Source organism: Magallana gigas, chromosome 1, assembly GCF_963853765.1.
Source record: "Magallana gigas chromosome 1, xbMagGiga1.1, whole genome shotgun sequence".
Taxonomy (NCBI): domain Eukaryota; kingdom Metazoa; phylum Mollusca; class Bivalvia; order Ostreida; family Ostreidae; genus Magallana; species Magallana gigas.
In genome coordinates this window covers 47,694,441-47,710,907 of record NC_088853.1, presented here as the reverse complement: position 1 = coordinate 47,710,907, position 16,467 = coordinate 47,694,441, and the positions used below count along the sequence as shown (strand labels likewise).

Below are 16,467 nucleotides of genomic sequence, written 5' to 3'. Positions count from 1 at the left end.
GGTCACCACACTTCCAAGGCACCGCAATACAACCACAGAAACCACAGAAAACCAAAGGAAATGACTCAGAGACTGGATCGAGTCTACCTGGAGGACAGAATTACCATAGTTAACTGATAGTCATGGTTGTACAATAAATATGGGGAGTGTGTCTGTCCATGTCACAAGGTGCAAACAACAGTAAACCTTACAACATTTTGATGCTCATACAAACAGTCAGAGTATCGTTATACATGCAAGTTAGCTAGCTCAGACAGACCCTGCAATTCATAACTGTCACCAAGTTTATCATCACAAATCAGGCAGTGGCTTGGTAATATTGACTTTCATATGAATTTCATTGCTAATCTGCTTCAATAATATGGTGACCAAATTCACGTAATCTTTATAAGCACCCCACCCTTCCCCCTCTCCCCTCCACCCACTCTTTAAACATGCATATTAAGAACATTCGCACAGTATTTAAAACATTTTATTTCAGAGGCTGTCATGAAATGTTCATTTCAAGTTACAGATTTACTGGTATGCCTGCATTTACCTTTTTTCATGTATTCAAAGAACAATTTGTTGAATGTCTGGAATAATTTTAAAAGAAAAACCATCACTGATCAAGTGTCTTGTAATCTTGTATTACATCCTTGCCAAGAATTATTAACCTATTCTAGAATGCAAGAATTCAATTCATTCATAAATGTATGCAAATTTTCTCAGATTAACAGGAAACTCATTTCCATGCTTTATCATAAGTGATAGGCCTGTAATACCATAAATAAATGTGGTCTTACAAGTCACCAGTGCCCATTAAACTGATAACCAAATTTTTGGATGATAGGGAGGCAATTAAATCATGCATAACCTACAAAGTCTGCATGTGCTCAGCATTTTATACTTCCTAAATCATTAACTTTGTGATGTAATTAGGTAGACACCACAAACATTTCTGCCCTGTATCAACATTATCCCTGTAAAAAAAAAAGATGATGAGTTTTCCCCCATATTATCAGTCTCTCTTTGGGAGCGAGCCTGCAAGTGTCTTGAAATCCTTATCACATTTCACATAGAAACAAGAGCTCAGCTGACATGGAATGTAAACAATCAAAAGAGACATTTTCGTACATCAGGTATCTGAAATTGCCCGATAACCATGGAAATTGGTCATGTTATCTTCACCACTCAAAACAGTTTATCTGATTGTAAAAGGGGATAACTCCGAGATGTAGAAATTTACCCTCCCTTTAAAAAATGTACATGCATTGATACAGAATATAACTGTTTTTCTATATTTATTCTGTGAAATGAATAATATAACAAGAAATCTTTGTCAACATACTGCCACACTGATATTTTTAGACATGTAAGTTCAACAAGAATTTATACTTTGTAATTCCCCAAAAAAAATCTTTTTCAACTCTTCCACACAAATCTTCACCCCCCCCCCCCCCCACCCCAACAGTGCACCCCAGTTCTTAACACATTAATGTAACAGGTACATGAAGAAAGGTCAGTTTGTGATAGCCCCCTCTTCCCCTTCAAATCTGACTACACTTGTTGAAAAAAATGTTAATCAGAGTTCGGGAGTGTGCAAGCATATAGCCTTTTTATGAGTAGATTTCCTATTTATGACTCAATCTCTTTGAGATAAACACCAAACCTTTGCATAAATAAGGTGGCACATTTAATCTACATCATGGCAGCCCTAGGCTCAACTCTTGTGGTCAATATTGCACATGATTAAGGTACCTCATATCGTATGTTCAAAACCGAATGAACAAAGAAAGAGAGAAAACACATTGATAGCATATTTTCTCTCTCTCTCTCTCTCTCTCTCTCTCTCTCTCTCTCTCTCTCTCTCTCTCTCTCTCTCTCTCTCTCTCTCTCTCTCTTTTCAAGACCTAACTTTGCTTTATTTATTTTCTTATTTTTCAACTATACTACCCAATGTAATACAATATGCAGCTTCAATGTCAAAACAAAGGCGACCAAAAAAAAAAATTTCTATGCAGCTTTTTTTAAATCTGGTTTCTTTCCCATCAGATAAGAATTAAACCTCTTTCTATACATCCCTGTCACAGGAACTGTACCTTATCATCAAACAAATTTAGAAGCTTCCTTTTTATAAAACTCTCTCAATCTTGACGTCTTCAGCCAACTTAAGCGTGACACTGACGAGAAGCTCTTGGTCCTGGTGAACACAGAGAATACTTTTGAAGGGGGGGGGGGGGGGGGGGGCTTATCACAGGACTCCCTGATTATACAACTTGTGCTGCATCAACCTTCCAGCTCAACAACCAGCTCAAAAAAAAAAACATGCTCCAAAACTGATTTATATATAGACTTGAAGACACACAAATACAGATTTAAGACCGATATCGTATTTAGGTAACTCTTAACGGCTAAATCAGATGGTATGGCCTTGACTTTGAAATTTGTGCAATTTGCTTTTGATACACCTCACATTTACATCTGAAAGATACAAGGAAATATTTATTTTTTTGAAAAGCATATTGTAAATATGATATAATGAACAAATATTTACAATGAAAGAACATACAGTATTTCATTATATTTTACTACGTTTCATTATCAAACATCCATTATATTTTACTACGTACGTTTCATTATCAAACCCGTCAGGCTTCAATACCAATCAAAGCAAGCTCTGGATAATTGTAAACCGTAACTTAATTTTAAATTGCGTAATCCGATTGAAAAAATAAAAAATAACAAAAAAATCTCGTTAATCTCTCAGTCCTCCCTCCTTGCTTTATGAACTCGGCCTTTACACTGAGTGGCCGTCACCTCCACACAATGGCTGACCTGTTGCTGATATTGACATGCATTAATTAAAAGATAACATCTTAATTGCCCTTCAGAATAAACAGGCCTGAAATGGTTCCACAACAATGGCTGTCCTCCGTACAACTCCTGAGTGAACTCATAGAGCTTGTTTACACTTAATCCACAATCACAACAATGACAGGGACTAAATTATTTTTTTTTCCAAAAAGAATTCAAATTTTTTTAATTTTACAAATCAAGACATTGGTAAACAAACTGCCCCTTTTTCTCTCTGCCCTGCTCCTTCAACTGACCCCTGACAATGCCCCATCACCCCCCCCCCAACCCTTCAACTCGATTTGAGGTCCATAAATGAAGTCTATCCTACAGTACTTCTCCAACCTGCATATTTAACCACTTCTACTTTTCAACAACTTAAACATTGAACCCTGTCAATTGAAAAAAGAGAGCAATATCCATTGCATTTATTCTCATTTTTTATGTGATATGTAATATGGTGAACCTTTTCCCCCTTTGACACACTAACATTTACAAACCTCTATCGTCCTCTCTCCCTGCACTTGAATGTCAACAGCAAAATCTGTGTGATCCAGTGCTCAATTTAAAAACAAACAAATTTTAAAAAGCCTATGTTTAAACTCTGGCAACAAGTCTCGGTATAGCAAAATATAACACTGAAAATTCAAAGCCTCCGAAATCACAGACACTTCCCCGGCACAATAGTCAATTTATACTTGTAGTGAATCAGTAGCAAACTAAATACAGCAAGTGACACTGTCCACTTTACAGCACTATTTTTGAAAAAAAAATCTCCTACCTGTCTGTTAGCGTTACGCGTCTTTGACCTAGATTTACCTGTGTGTATTCGGGGCTTCTCTCCAGAGTCTGTGCTGCCGGTGTGTGTACTACTATCACCTAAACAAGAGAGACACTGGGCCACGCTAGGGGGGCATCTCAAAACTTAATAACAACGAATAAAAATACATCAACTTTTACTTTTTTACTGGGGGATCATCTCAAAAAGAATTATATAGAAATTGTCTGTTAAGTGTAATTGAAGATTGGTCTATGAGATTCTTCACTTAAATATTAGATTTTTAAACTTCATGAGCAGAAATTTCAATGAAATAAAAATTCATGCACAAACTGAACAACTCAAAGATTACTCATCTCTTTTTCTTTAAAAGCTTTTCATATATTTGACAGTTTTATCACTAAAACACATCACTTCGAAAACTAGAGAAAAAAGAGTGCAACAACAGCAATAGTCAAATATTTGCATTCACTTGCTGTTTCACTTATCTAAAAGTCAAAAAGAATTTTCTCAAATTCTTCACTCAAAATCTTACTTTTGATTTATATTTCTACTGCACGTTCACTGTAATTGGAAAAAAATTATCATTTGTAAACTGTTTACATAAATTGAATCAGATAGCAAATATTTGATATTTATAAAGCATCAATTATATAAATGTCAGCAGTAAATCATGAAAAGTCTTCTCCATAGCAGTATTGGGTAACCTTTAATAAAACCTCTAATAATTGAACAGTGGAACCGTTTCACCTCTCAATCAGTAAATGTAGTGATCTTCTCACAAAAAAAACCAAAATCTACTGAAAAGATTCCAGCCATCTTTTTTATGTCAATCGACCTTGTCAATCATATCAATCACTCAAAGACCAAAATTAGCCGTGCACTGTTGAACTCAGGGCCCAGTGGACACATGCAGGACAGTAGGGTGTAGGTGTAGGGTTCCGTCAGTGACTTAGCAATTTACGACTTTGTTTATTATTCACTGAGAACTTTGTTATTGACAGTGGTGAAGTCTTAATTCGGTCCATTATCTTTGTAATTCATTGTTAATTACACATGGATAATGCTTTACATGAAAAATGGTCTTTCGCTCTTTGTTACAACTCTGAAATTAACTGGTCACAATCTTTTTTTGAAATGGACAATTTAATGTACATGTGTAAAGATGCGATTCAAGGATTTCTACTTTTAATCATATATTTTAAAAATTTTACTATATAGAATATACTGTACAGTAGTGTACAGAGTACATCTATATACATGTATGTTCCCACAGATGCTATTCAAGGATTTCTACTTTAAAATATAATCACATGTTTTAAATTTTTACTATATACTGTGGTTTCATTATTATTCAAGGGTATCAATTTTCGTTGATAAAGTAAAAATCAGTTTCAAGGATACGTAAATTCGTGGCCAATGACCCTATCAATACAAAATGTTAATAGAAATTGCATTTCAATGAACATTTAATTTCATGGGTTAACTTTACAACGAAATCCACGAAAATTGGTATTCAACGAATATTGATGAAACCACAGTATATGTTCCCACGGATTTTTTTTTTCGTGAGGACACTTGTTTTCAATGGATGCAGAAAAACCACACTTCAATATTATAAGTTAGCAGTGAGCAACAAATGAACATTCTGTCCATACAGTTTGTCTCAGCTCAAACCAAAATAAAAGACATCTATGCTTTACAGGAACATTGGAGCAAAAAAAACCTCAATTTCTAAATCTGCTTTTCAATCCAAGGGAAGTAATTCATATCTGATATTAATACATTTTAATAATAAAAACTTATTAATAAAATATGAAACTGTTTGCAGGGTTTCTATTTTAACCCATTTTTCATCATTGCCAGAGCTTGATTTTAAACATTTATGAAGTACTTAAGTAAAGTTTAATACCTTCATGTTTTTGTGGTGTAAACAAATGTCAAAACACATTTTTTAAACAGCTATAGATTCCCCATTTCATATTTTTCAGCAATATGCTTCACTGATAAATTCAATCACTTTTAACGCATCAATGTATTCAGTTGAGGCAGTATTGACACAACTGTGTCAATTAAAGCAAGCATATCGCAAATCCAGCATGGGTGTATACACCAATAGACTGATGTATTGAGTGACGACATAATCGGGGGCATTACGTAAACAATTTGAATCGCAAGTTGCAGTTTATAAAACTTGAAATAAAAGTTTCAAAACTGCAAAAAACTAAACACTGCAATAATTGACCAAGAGTTCTCACAATAATCGCATCTTGTTTTTTGGAATGTCAAAAATACACCATTTTAAACAGCTAGGTCCCCCATTTCATTCTGCAAATTCACCAATAAATTCAATCATTTTTAATGCATCAATCAATGCAAGTTGAGGCAATATTTATATTGTTGTAGCTTATTCCAAGGAATTCACAACAGATACTGACAATATTGCATAAATTGCATGTTATTGAACTTCAACCGATCAATGGCACACCCACTTCTACAACAGTGCATTGTCCAACACTGTCCAACATACACAAAACTTGGAATTCACAAACGTGTCCAATTTTGGACTGATCTGTGATTACCCTGATTTTGTAACTCAGTCAGTCTGTAGAAACATTCATTTTATTACAGGCACCTCAATATTCATCAATATTTACTTCTGATGTTGACGCTTTACTTGATGCTGACTTTCTCTCAAACACGCTAATCGACCTCAGATTGTAAAATTCAAGTGCAGATTGAGTCCCCATTTTATAATTACCATGTTTATTAACAAACCAAACATTTCCTCATTTTACATAGCTGCTGACAATGTTTCAGAGATTTTCAGTACAGTTTATTGTAAGCAAATAAGTGAAGATATACACTGTAAATTGTCTAATCGATTTCACGACATGTCAACTTGAATTTTCCCGTGGATTTACATTTTGCAGCAAACTGTCTGTGAGGAAAAACAGTCTGTTCAACTCAAGCGATCATTTCACCCATCATGTTTGCTACATTATAAACGATAAAGTAAAATATATTTCTTCACTAAACAGTTTTAGACGAATTTCTTCACAATAAACAGAATAATGTTATTTGATGAGCAAATTACAATCTGTGACTTTAATCTATATGCACTCGTCCCTGCTTCATGAGAACTTTTTCTTTGTTTTCTTTTTCCACTAACATTATTTACACATGTACGTAAATGTCGTCCAATTTGTTATCAAATAACTCTGTATGTAACTTTTAAACTTGAGAATACAACTTTATAAGTTTTTCACTGACATTTTTTCCACATGTTAGCATCATGTTCTCAACATGCATTTGATATATGGGCGGGTCTACATATAAATGCCTCAATCAGAATCTTTGTTTGCGAATCGCAATTGAAATATACACCGATTAGAAACTGTCATCACTAAACGCAATGCTTCATCAGCCATACTGTGTATAGTACACATGAGTAAGATTTGTGATAAAACTGAGCAAATTCTTTTACAATTGTTCTGAACAAAAAATAACATAAAGCTAATGCTATTTTGTTTCTGTAGCGATACCAGTTGTGTATTACTACCTTATATCCGTTTTTTATTTGCATGTCACAAAATTTGCGAAAATGGGGAAAATCTGAAACATTTTTAATTTGCGACTGTCATTTTTTGCGATTTAAAAAGTTCCTTATATAAAATGATACAAGATAGAATTTCTGTGTATTCAATAATTTGCGATCTAAAAGGTCGCGAAAATTAGATCACCGCGAAAATTTCGGGATATACGGTATCCCCTTATTGTCTTTCTGACATTAAATTAAACACAATAAATATATAATGTAAGATGAAAGCATTTCAAGTAGTAATACTGTCATACACATAGGTTAGGTAATTTGGTCCCACACAAATTACCACTGGCATATATTGAAGAATGAAAAGTCTGACTGATTCTATTACTTCCCCTACCTGGTATCCCAACGCGAGCTAGCTAATTTTTCATTTTCAGTATTCACATGAACAACAGAACTCATGCAAAAGAACCTAAATCAGTTGCGTCAAATCAGTGTCTCATTTATTATTAGTGACTGGGAATTCCATTACCAAAACTGTAAGTATCTGGCAAAAATTATTTCCACTACCTAAAGTTTCTAAACTTTTTCTATAATCTTAGGAATGTTTATTGAAAAACACGAGTCAGGAATGAATGTAATAATAAAAATACGACTTACCAGAATGCTCTAGCAGAAACCCTGTTAGCAGGTGAGGGGCAACTTTCTCCAAACAAGAACAGAAATCGTGAAATGCACCCAACCCCCTTTTGCCAACAATGTCCAGTAGGACCTCTGTCCGTTCCCGAGGATCACTCACGTCCAGCACCTGCCGTTCCTCGGACGTGGAGATAACTTCTTTAGCTACTAGATGAGGTAAAATTTTGTTCGTGTCCAAGTCTCGAACGAGAGAAGCCCTATGACGGGTTAGGAGTCTCGTAACTCCTTGCTTCCCCGCCATCTTGAAAGTTTTGATTGAAAATCTATCTTTAAGATTTCATTTGTTAAACTGTCACAAAACGAAAACTAAAAACCCTGTGTCATCATTTCATTTGAATAAAGTATGTCAATGTTTCTACTGTAGGTTATAACTTTTGTTTGATTTTTTAAATAACTTTTGCATATAATTGATCTTATCTAAATGAAAAACAAAGAAAATGATTTGACAAATTGTATTTCCTTCAGGCGCCTCATCCGAAGTTGTGGACGCTATAGAAGCGCCACCTATGATATAATTTTTACCTGTTCCATGTGGTGATGTTTATGACACCTGTCGCATGTGTCGGTTGGATAAATAAACGAATACACATATAAAACGATTTTCAGGACGTATTTCGCATCAACTGGTATACTGTTTGCTAGATAATTGATAAAGATTGTAAAATGTATAAGTTAATTTTTCAGTGTATGAGATGTACTGCAGTAACGTAAATATGTATATTTATATATATGAAACATCGATCATATACATTTTCTCTACGATAGTCATAATATTCCTCGAAAACCTTTCTTTTGAGATTTTAAATTCCAGTAAAACTTTGAAATAAAGTTTGTCTTTTGAAAGATATTCAGATGAAATATGTAAATTTTGTAAAAAAAAAAAAAAAAAAAAAAAAAAAAAAAAAAATTCTACATAGCCTTTTAAAATATCCTATAAGAATCATATTAGTATTCTGTTCGGGGCATTCTCATTCTAGTATATACATGTATATACATATGATAATATATAGAATTTGCATGAATACATATATAAAACAAATAATATACAAGTATACATATATAAAAATCATTCAAGAAATTGAAAAAATTTCACTGTCAGATTGAATTTCTTTACTTGTATGTACATGTATATTGCATAGCAAGTGTGCATAGATACTGTGTATTTCATGCGCAGATCTCGAGGGGGTCCCGACCCCCCCCCCCCCCCCCTCTCTCTCTTTCTCTCCCTCTGGAAAATGAAAATTGATTAAATTTACATATTAGTAAAATCATCACAAATATGCCTTTGACCCCCCTGGCATCTTCGCTAGCCAAGGGTTTCTGATCCGCACCGCTTCTCGAAGCGTTGCGGATCAGAAACCCTTGGCTAGCGAAGATGCCCCCCTGGTAAACACATATATTCTTCGGACCACCCCCACCCCCGGAAAAAAATCTGGATCCGCGCATGTATATTACGAAAGTTTTACAAATTTTTGAATTGTATGGAAACGATTAGTTTTAAACTGGAAAGACTAAGTACAAAAAAATTTACAAATACTTAATTTAAAGAGTTAGAGAGAGGGCAGTTGTAATATAACCATTTTAACAAGAGCTTGGACTTTGTGTAGTTGTGTCGAATATACATGTAGTATTGTGACGCAGGCCTGTCTATTTTATTGCTGGCCATTCAGCCGTGCATGGTTTTGAGTTAAAGACTGTATGCAATCTGTGCATATTTAACTTGGAACCAGTGTCATTTTAAACTTGTTTTGACGCAAGGAAAAGATAGTTACATCCTACCGAAAGTCCAAGGTCTTGTTAAAATGTTCTAAATACTTTGTTGGTGTCAAAGTTGTGGTATTCGTAATCTTTTATATCAAAACTCGAATATACAAGAGAGTCAATACAAAAACAATGAGTATTTATTGTGGAATTATGGCAATATGGCGCACATTTGGTCTTATAAAACTACTGTTGGTGCATGATGAGCACAAAGGTGGTTTAACTTTATTTCAAAATGTCATCATTTGATTGTTTAGCAAAGACTTATATGCTAGGTTTCCACTGTCATGTGATCTGTTAAAAACGCTACGATTGACAAATCTTAACTGATCGTGGAATATCGCGCTAGACTAAAATGTTTGACATAGACCTGTACATTTACGATGTGATGCGTGCCGATTCCTCCTAATGCGATATGTTGAGCGTTAACAATTTAATGCTAGATTCACACATGTATCACAAACAGCGGCGCCTGAAATCGCGGTTTTAATTATACATGTAATAATCGTAACAAATCTCGCCAGATCTTGAGGTCTATCGTGGCTTCAATTGCAATCATTTGTGATTATCGTATAAAATTGCATTGCATCGTATAAAATCGCAGCATGTCGCGTTCAATCGTGCTCCATAATCGTAATGTAAGATTTCGACCAATCTTAATTAAGAAACAAACAGCTAGCTAGCACAATGCGCTGCATTAAATTCAGTTGCAATGTGACCATATCAGTCGGGTCCAATCGTAGATCAAATCGTGATTACTGTACTTTCCATCTTGATCGTGAAAATAATCGTCATATTCATCACATGTTCGTGATGAACGTATCTTAACGTACATGTATATGAATTCCTATGTACGCGTACGTACACAAGTGTCCCAAATCTGGGTATCCTGTCGTTGTTATCAGATCAAATCTTATCAGAACGTACGTGTATGTTATCGTATCTAAACGGGCAATGCATGATCGAGATCATCACATATCGCAGCATGTCTATTGTGGCTTAAGAGCGTATAAAAAAAAATCTAAGGACGGCAGACGTCAAGAGCTTCGATTACTACGAATTACTTGACAATGATACAACCTAATGAATGACATAAAAATGAACAAAATAATTTGATAAAGGACATAACTCGCAAAAAACTTGAATCCTGTAAAAATGCGCATCTTTTTCATGTCTCTAACAACTATAACATTCTTAGTTCAAAAGGGCCAAAATTTCCAGAAAATAATCTATGGAGTCGGGATTTCATGGTAAAATGGGTGTGTTCCCGTTTTGCACACATTTGATAATTGGGTATAGAACAATAGGTGTGAATTGTGTTGTGATAGCAATTATAGTCTGCTTTCAGTCAAAGATTTTACCTAGATTTTTACTTGTGTTTAATCATTCATTCATCAGCGCCATGAAACAAGAAGAATATAGATATTTTGTTGTGTTTTAGACTAATAACTATCACAATTTTTTTCATTTGATAAAATAAAGATCAAATTAATATTTTTAGTCTTAAATTTCCGCTCACTGATAAGAAAAATAAGGATTAGATGATTTGACTTTTACATTTTTGCCCATTTACTTTAAATGAGGAAAAATTGCTGGTCCCGGGCCAATTGAAAGCTGATTCAGTGGAAAATTACACGATAAAGGGGAAAACTACACGGACAGTCATATGGGGTAGTCCGTGTCTCTTTTTACAACTTACATTGTAGATGCAAGATATGTAAATCGCATGTTTATAATTAGTTGTTTGGTATCAATAGAAAGATTATTATGAAAAGAAACAGACCTTTATCACAAAATATTTCAATCTTCGACGTAGCAGCCTTGACAGTAGATCTTGTGATCGATATCACCGCTTTAGTATATTGCGGGTCACTTTTCTGGATTTTCAAATCAGCAGCTCAATAAATTCCGTCAAAAATAATAATTTAAAAATTGAATCAATATGTATACCTCAAACTGAAGAAGATTGAAAATGTATGAATTAGGTCTACATTTGATGGATTTTGTGAAAAAATATTTTCAGTTTTTGAAACATATAAAATTGCCTATTTATCATCATATCGTCATATACATTTATTTGTCTAATAGTATTCTCTTCGAGTATTCAAGCTACAGCATAAATGAAAAATAATTAGCAGCGTTTTCACTAGACACATTTCCTCCATTTTTGTAAGCAAAAGCAATAAATAAATACCACTATATGATATTTTCTCTTCAAACTTGTAGCGTGTAAATGTACTTCCTAAAGGCAGGAAGTTAAACAAAAGCACTACATACACAACATTTTTGCAATAATCTTTTTTGTTTAAAGAAATTAATGAAATTGTTGATGACCAAATCGATGTTTAAAATTAAATTCCAGAACATGGATGTCATTTATTATGTAAATGTGCTACTATGCAAGTTATATTGTAACATAAAATAAATGTAAATATCAATTGCGAGTAGATATGTTTTTTTATTTCATTGTAAATTGCCCTTACAGGAACTGTGATATAGACTATAGCAATTAAGCAATTATCTCACCTGGTCAAATTCCCGTTTCGCACACATTTTTTTGATACCTAATTTTCAAAGGTGTGCAAAACGGGAACAAACCGTAAAATGTATGTGCGACACCCTTAACCAAAAGTTTGTGTCGGTTTTTCAAAAACAGCAACCCCCCCCCCCCCAAAAAAAAAAACTGCGTCAAAAACGACATGTGATGAATTAGTTTTATGTAGTCTCGCTTACTCCAGACTCTCGCTCTCGAGTCTTGACTTGTGCGAGGGTATGTGGATACTTGACTCGTTCGTACGAGAGTCTCTCGCACGAGTGAAGTATCCAGAGCGAGACGGTCACATACCACTATTTTTACCCCGTGCTCATTGATGCAAGTAGTTCCATTCTAAAAATGTATTTATTATTTCAAAAATTCCCAGGGGTGGTAAATGGGCAAACTTGGTTTCTTTTAGGGCATGGATGTGTGACCGCGTAAGTTTTACGGTGCTAGGGAATTCGTCTGGAGCTGTATATCCGCCGTGTGCAGTACGGACGGGGTGAGGGAATGTTGGCGTCGAAGGTAAAAGGTATAAGGTTGAGGCGCGCTGTGGGCCGTAAGGTAATAAAAGTACTGAAGTACTGAAAGCCGGGCTCTTTTGGTGTGTCTTTATGCATATTGTGTAGTAAAGACTGAAAATCTCTCTCTCTCTCTCTCTCTCTCTCTCTCTCTCTCTCTCTCTCTCTCTCTCTCTTGCTTTTAATGTCGGCAAAGCATCAGAGAGCGACCAAATTTTGTAAGCGGCTATAAACAAATAAAGAAAGTGAGCGCACAAGATTGTAAGTTTGCAGGAATCCTCGACACGAATCAATTGGGATTTAAATGTCTATAACCTCGAAAGGCTATGTACAGGTTTCAACAAAAATATATCATGTTGAGAGTCGAAGTACATGGCTATTCCGGTTATTAAAAAACTCACAAGCTTTCAAAAAATGGCAATGAGAGGTAAACCGATAACTAGTTGGAAATGTTAATGCAAACATATTTTAATGAAGTTATATTGTGTATATCCTAAAAAACTAGTAATAAGTAAAGAAAATAGTGTTCATACAGCAGATCTAGAAATCAATAACAACAAATTAAAATATACGGGAATATTATAATTCAACATCATGTTATGATAACAAACATTTAAAACAAAAAAGTTTAATTTTTTTTTAAAAAGACCACCAGTTGGATTTGAACCCAAAACACTGAATGTTTGTATTCACTAATCCAGCGCGAAACCACTGAGCCATGCGAGACTTGTCAATATGCTCTATAAAGTACTGTTTGAAACAACATTGTCATATCAATGGACTTTGTTTTTTATCCTTCAAAAATAATTTGAAAAAGTACATAATTAGTCATCTCTGGGTCATCTCTCCATCTTTTTTTAAAAAGCGACATTTTTAATGTTGAAATATGTTATCTTTACACGTTTCAAATTTGTGGAGAGAAGACCCAGAGACAACAAAATCATTTAAAAACAGTTGTAAATAATTAGGATTTTGCACGAATTGCATCGTGTTGCTATATTTAGATCCATATTATGATAAAACCTTTTGCATTTCAAATATTTTTCCACTCATTCAACATCCAACAGAAACTAAATAACGGTTATAATTCGAAAAATATTCAAAATTAGTTGATGAAATTTTCATTCTCCTTGTGCGCCCATATTCCTGCCGAATGTACATCTTAAGCGCCCACTTTCTTTGTCTATCTAGTAGAAGTTAAAAAGTTCAACAGTTGCTGCCTTGAATTTTGCAACAAGCATTATATATTCAATCCCCATTTCTTCATCCGCAGCAAAGTAGTTCATGGAAATTCATGCGCATTGTATGTGTCCAAATTGCATAGTAATGTTTTAAAACCACGTTATTAATAAGAAAACTAAAAAAGATAGACAATTCATTCGAAATTTAAAAAAAAGAAACAAAATGCCAACACTTTTGACAAAACGTGGCTCTTTGTGTAACTATTTGGTATAGCGGAAGCTTTTTCTTGACGCTGTTTGGTTTTTTGTTTACTTGTGCTATTTATAGTAACATTGGCGATTTGCCTGCCTATAGCCAGGACTCTGCTTTCAGCAGAGCCCGGCTAAAAACGAAGGGTAGGTTTGCCGTATTCCCGAAGGTCCACCAGTATACAGTTCCAGAGAAATAAACAGGCATTTGATGAAGGATTCCACATTTATTGGACGAGACTCAACGATGGCAACATTATAATAATTTAACAGACAGACATATTACAAACAAGTTGGATATGGCCAGTAGTGGCCTCCGGAGTCAAGACTCTGGGTGAGTCGTACGTGGCCGAGGCTGGCCGCCGTATTCCAGACTGCCGATTGACAATTGTACATAACTATTTATAAGAATATGAACAATAAGTATAAATTGACAAGTGATGACATAAGTAAGCTGAGTGAAAGGTTTACAAATATAAAATAATTCAATAAACATTTTATATACAGTTTTCTTTTTATTTTGACACATAGCACTATTTTATAACAAACTCATAAATACATGGTTGTCTAAATCATAAATAACAATTCAAAATGACATTAAGTTTTAAAAAGTATAATTCATACCAGTATATATACAATATTTACACATATACTAGTATGGGCACGGAGTCTGTCATAATGTCCTTTCTCTTTCAATGTCACTATGTCAATGTCATAAATAAAGAAGTTCCGAAGCTGAATCTGCGTGGGTCATAAGGTCGATGATCCCGTCTTGGTATCGCTCCTTCAGGGTCTGCAGTCTCCTCTTGATGTTCGCGTACTTCTTTGTTTCTGGATCTGTAGAATTTCTTTGCCTTTCTGGATGTCCTTGAAGATCTTGAGGACAGTGTAGATGTTTGGGTGCGCGTGTAGGGCCATCCTCTTCAGCTTCCCGTGCCATGCTTTTAAGTTGTTATTGGTCCGTGGTCCATTGGTTCCGAAGTGATTCCAAATAAGTCTGTCACCATTCACCCACTGTTCTGTCACATAGTCTGTAAAGGTCTCTCTCACTTCCGTAAGGTCGGCTTCATCGCGGTCTTCCAGGACCACACGTCTTCGATGCTGTCTAGAGGAACTAGGGGTAGGACGGCTGCTCTTCTTATCAGTTTCTTCACGTTCATTTATTTATTCACAGCTTGGACAAACTTGTTGAAGAAAGTGATTTTTTATCATAATTTTATCTCAGTCATAATTTAGATAATCATCATTTAAAATCTCTGATTTTAATTTATACCTTAAAAAATAATGTTTTATTCTTATTTTGTTAAGATGTAAGTTTAAAAATGAAGAAAGATATTTAATTTTAATTTTTTTTATTTAATGATTATTTTATTTCAGTGAAACATTTAGGTTATTAAAAAAAATATGGTATTTTTAATATAATGTCAGGTACATGCAACCATTAGCACCATTTATTGCGTCTTTTTTAAAATTAAAAATAAGAAAAATATTAAAAACTAGAGCAAAGCTCGTTGCAAAGCAACGAGTGGGTTTTCCGCTAATGTCGAAAGCAACGCTAGAAGTACGTCTAAGAAGCAGAGTTCTTAATCTAGTAACAAAGAAACAAAGCAACGAGCTTTGCTCTAATGTCGAAAGCAACGCTAGAAGTACGTCTAAGAAGCAGAGTTCTTAATCTAGTAACAAAGAAACGTAAGTACAAAAAGATAAAAAAAATCGAATGATTCTTGGTACAACTTAACATGATCCGAATGTTTTTAAGTACGACTTAACCAAAAACCCTTAACCATTTTTAAGAACGACTTAACAAAAAAAACCAATGTGTTTAAGTACGACTTAACAAATTTGACTTCATTTAAGGTACAAGTTTACTTTACCTTGAACTAACATCTTTTTTCTTAACCCAGAATGCAAAATTAAAATTTATGTAAAAAATCAATTTTGTTTAAAACATAATTCTGAGCAACTTTTCCTCTTCACTGCTTTTCAAAAGGTTGACCTTTCGTACTGTGTGCTCGTTGCGTCATTAATTGTCAGAAACTTATCGATGTTAAGTTTACTTTACTGTACTTCTGTGAACATTTTCTATGTAAAATTACTATGAACCAGACAACATTGAAATGGTGAACATTTCAAAGGGCCCCGCTTATGTTATTTCAGAGAATTCTGACCTTGACCTATAACTTGAAATTTTTCCAGCTGGCATAGAACTTTTAATTCAATTTCATTCCCCCTAACATACATGTATTTTTGTTCAATCTGACCAAGATTAAGTATATTTGGAAAATAATCTACTATTTAAGACTAATTTTAAAAAGATCTGCTATGACCTTCACATTGACAGACTTGGTTCAAGGTCACTG

General features: G+C 34.3%; 1 protein-coding gene across 12 annotated transcripts in view; it reads right to left on the bottom strand.

Annotated features, from left to right (window-relative positions):
- LOC105334159 (tight junction protein ZO-1) overlaps positions 1-8,116 on the bottom strand; it is an 89,817-nt gene extending 81,701 nt beyond the window's left edge. For 8 of the 12 annotated variants that reach the window (XM_066069117.1, XM_066069142.1, XM_066069141.1 and 5 more), the window contains exon 1: positions 7,821-8,115. In XM_066069117.1, the coding sequence (XP_065925189.1) occupies positions 7,821-8,100 (280 nt within the window). In that variant the 5' untranslated portion in view covers positions 8,101-8,115. Of the gene's footprint in view, positions 1-3,335; positions 3,474-3,616; positions 3,640-7,820 lie in introns of those variants that run through there. The other 4 variants (XM_066069149.1, XM_066069155.1, XM_066069162.1 and 1 more) reach the window with 3 other exon arrangements.
- Positions 8,117-16,467: the final 8,351 nt, after the last annotated feature.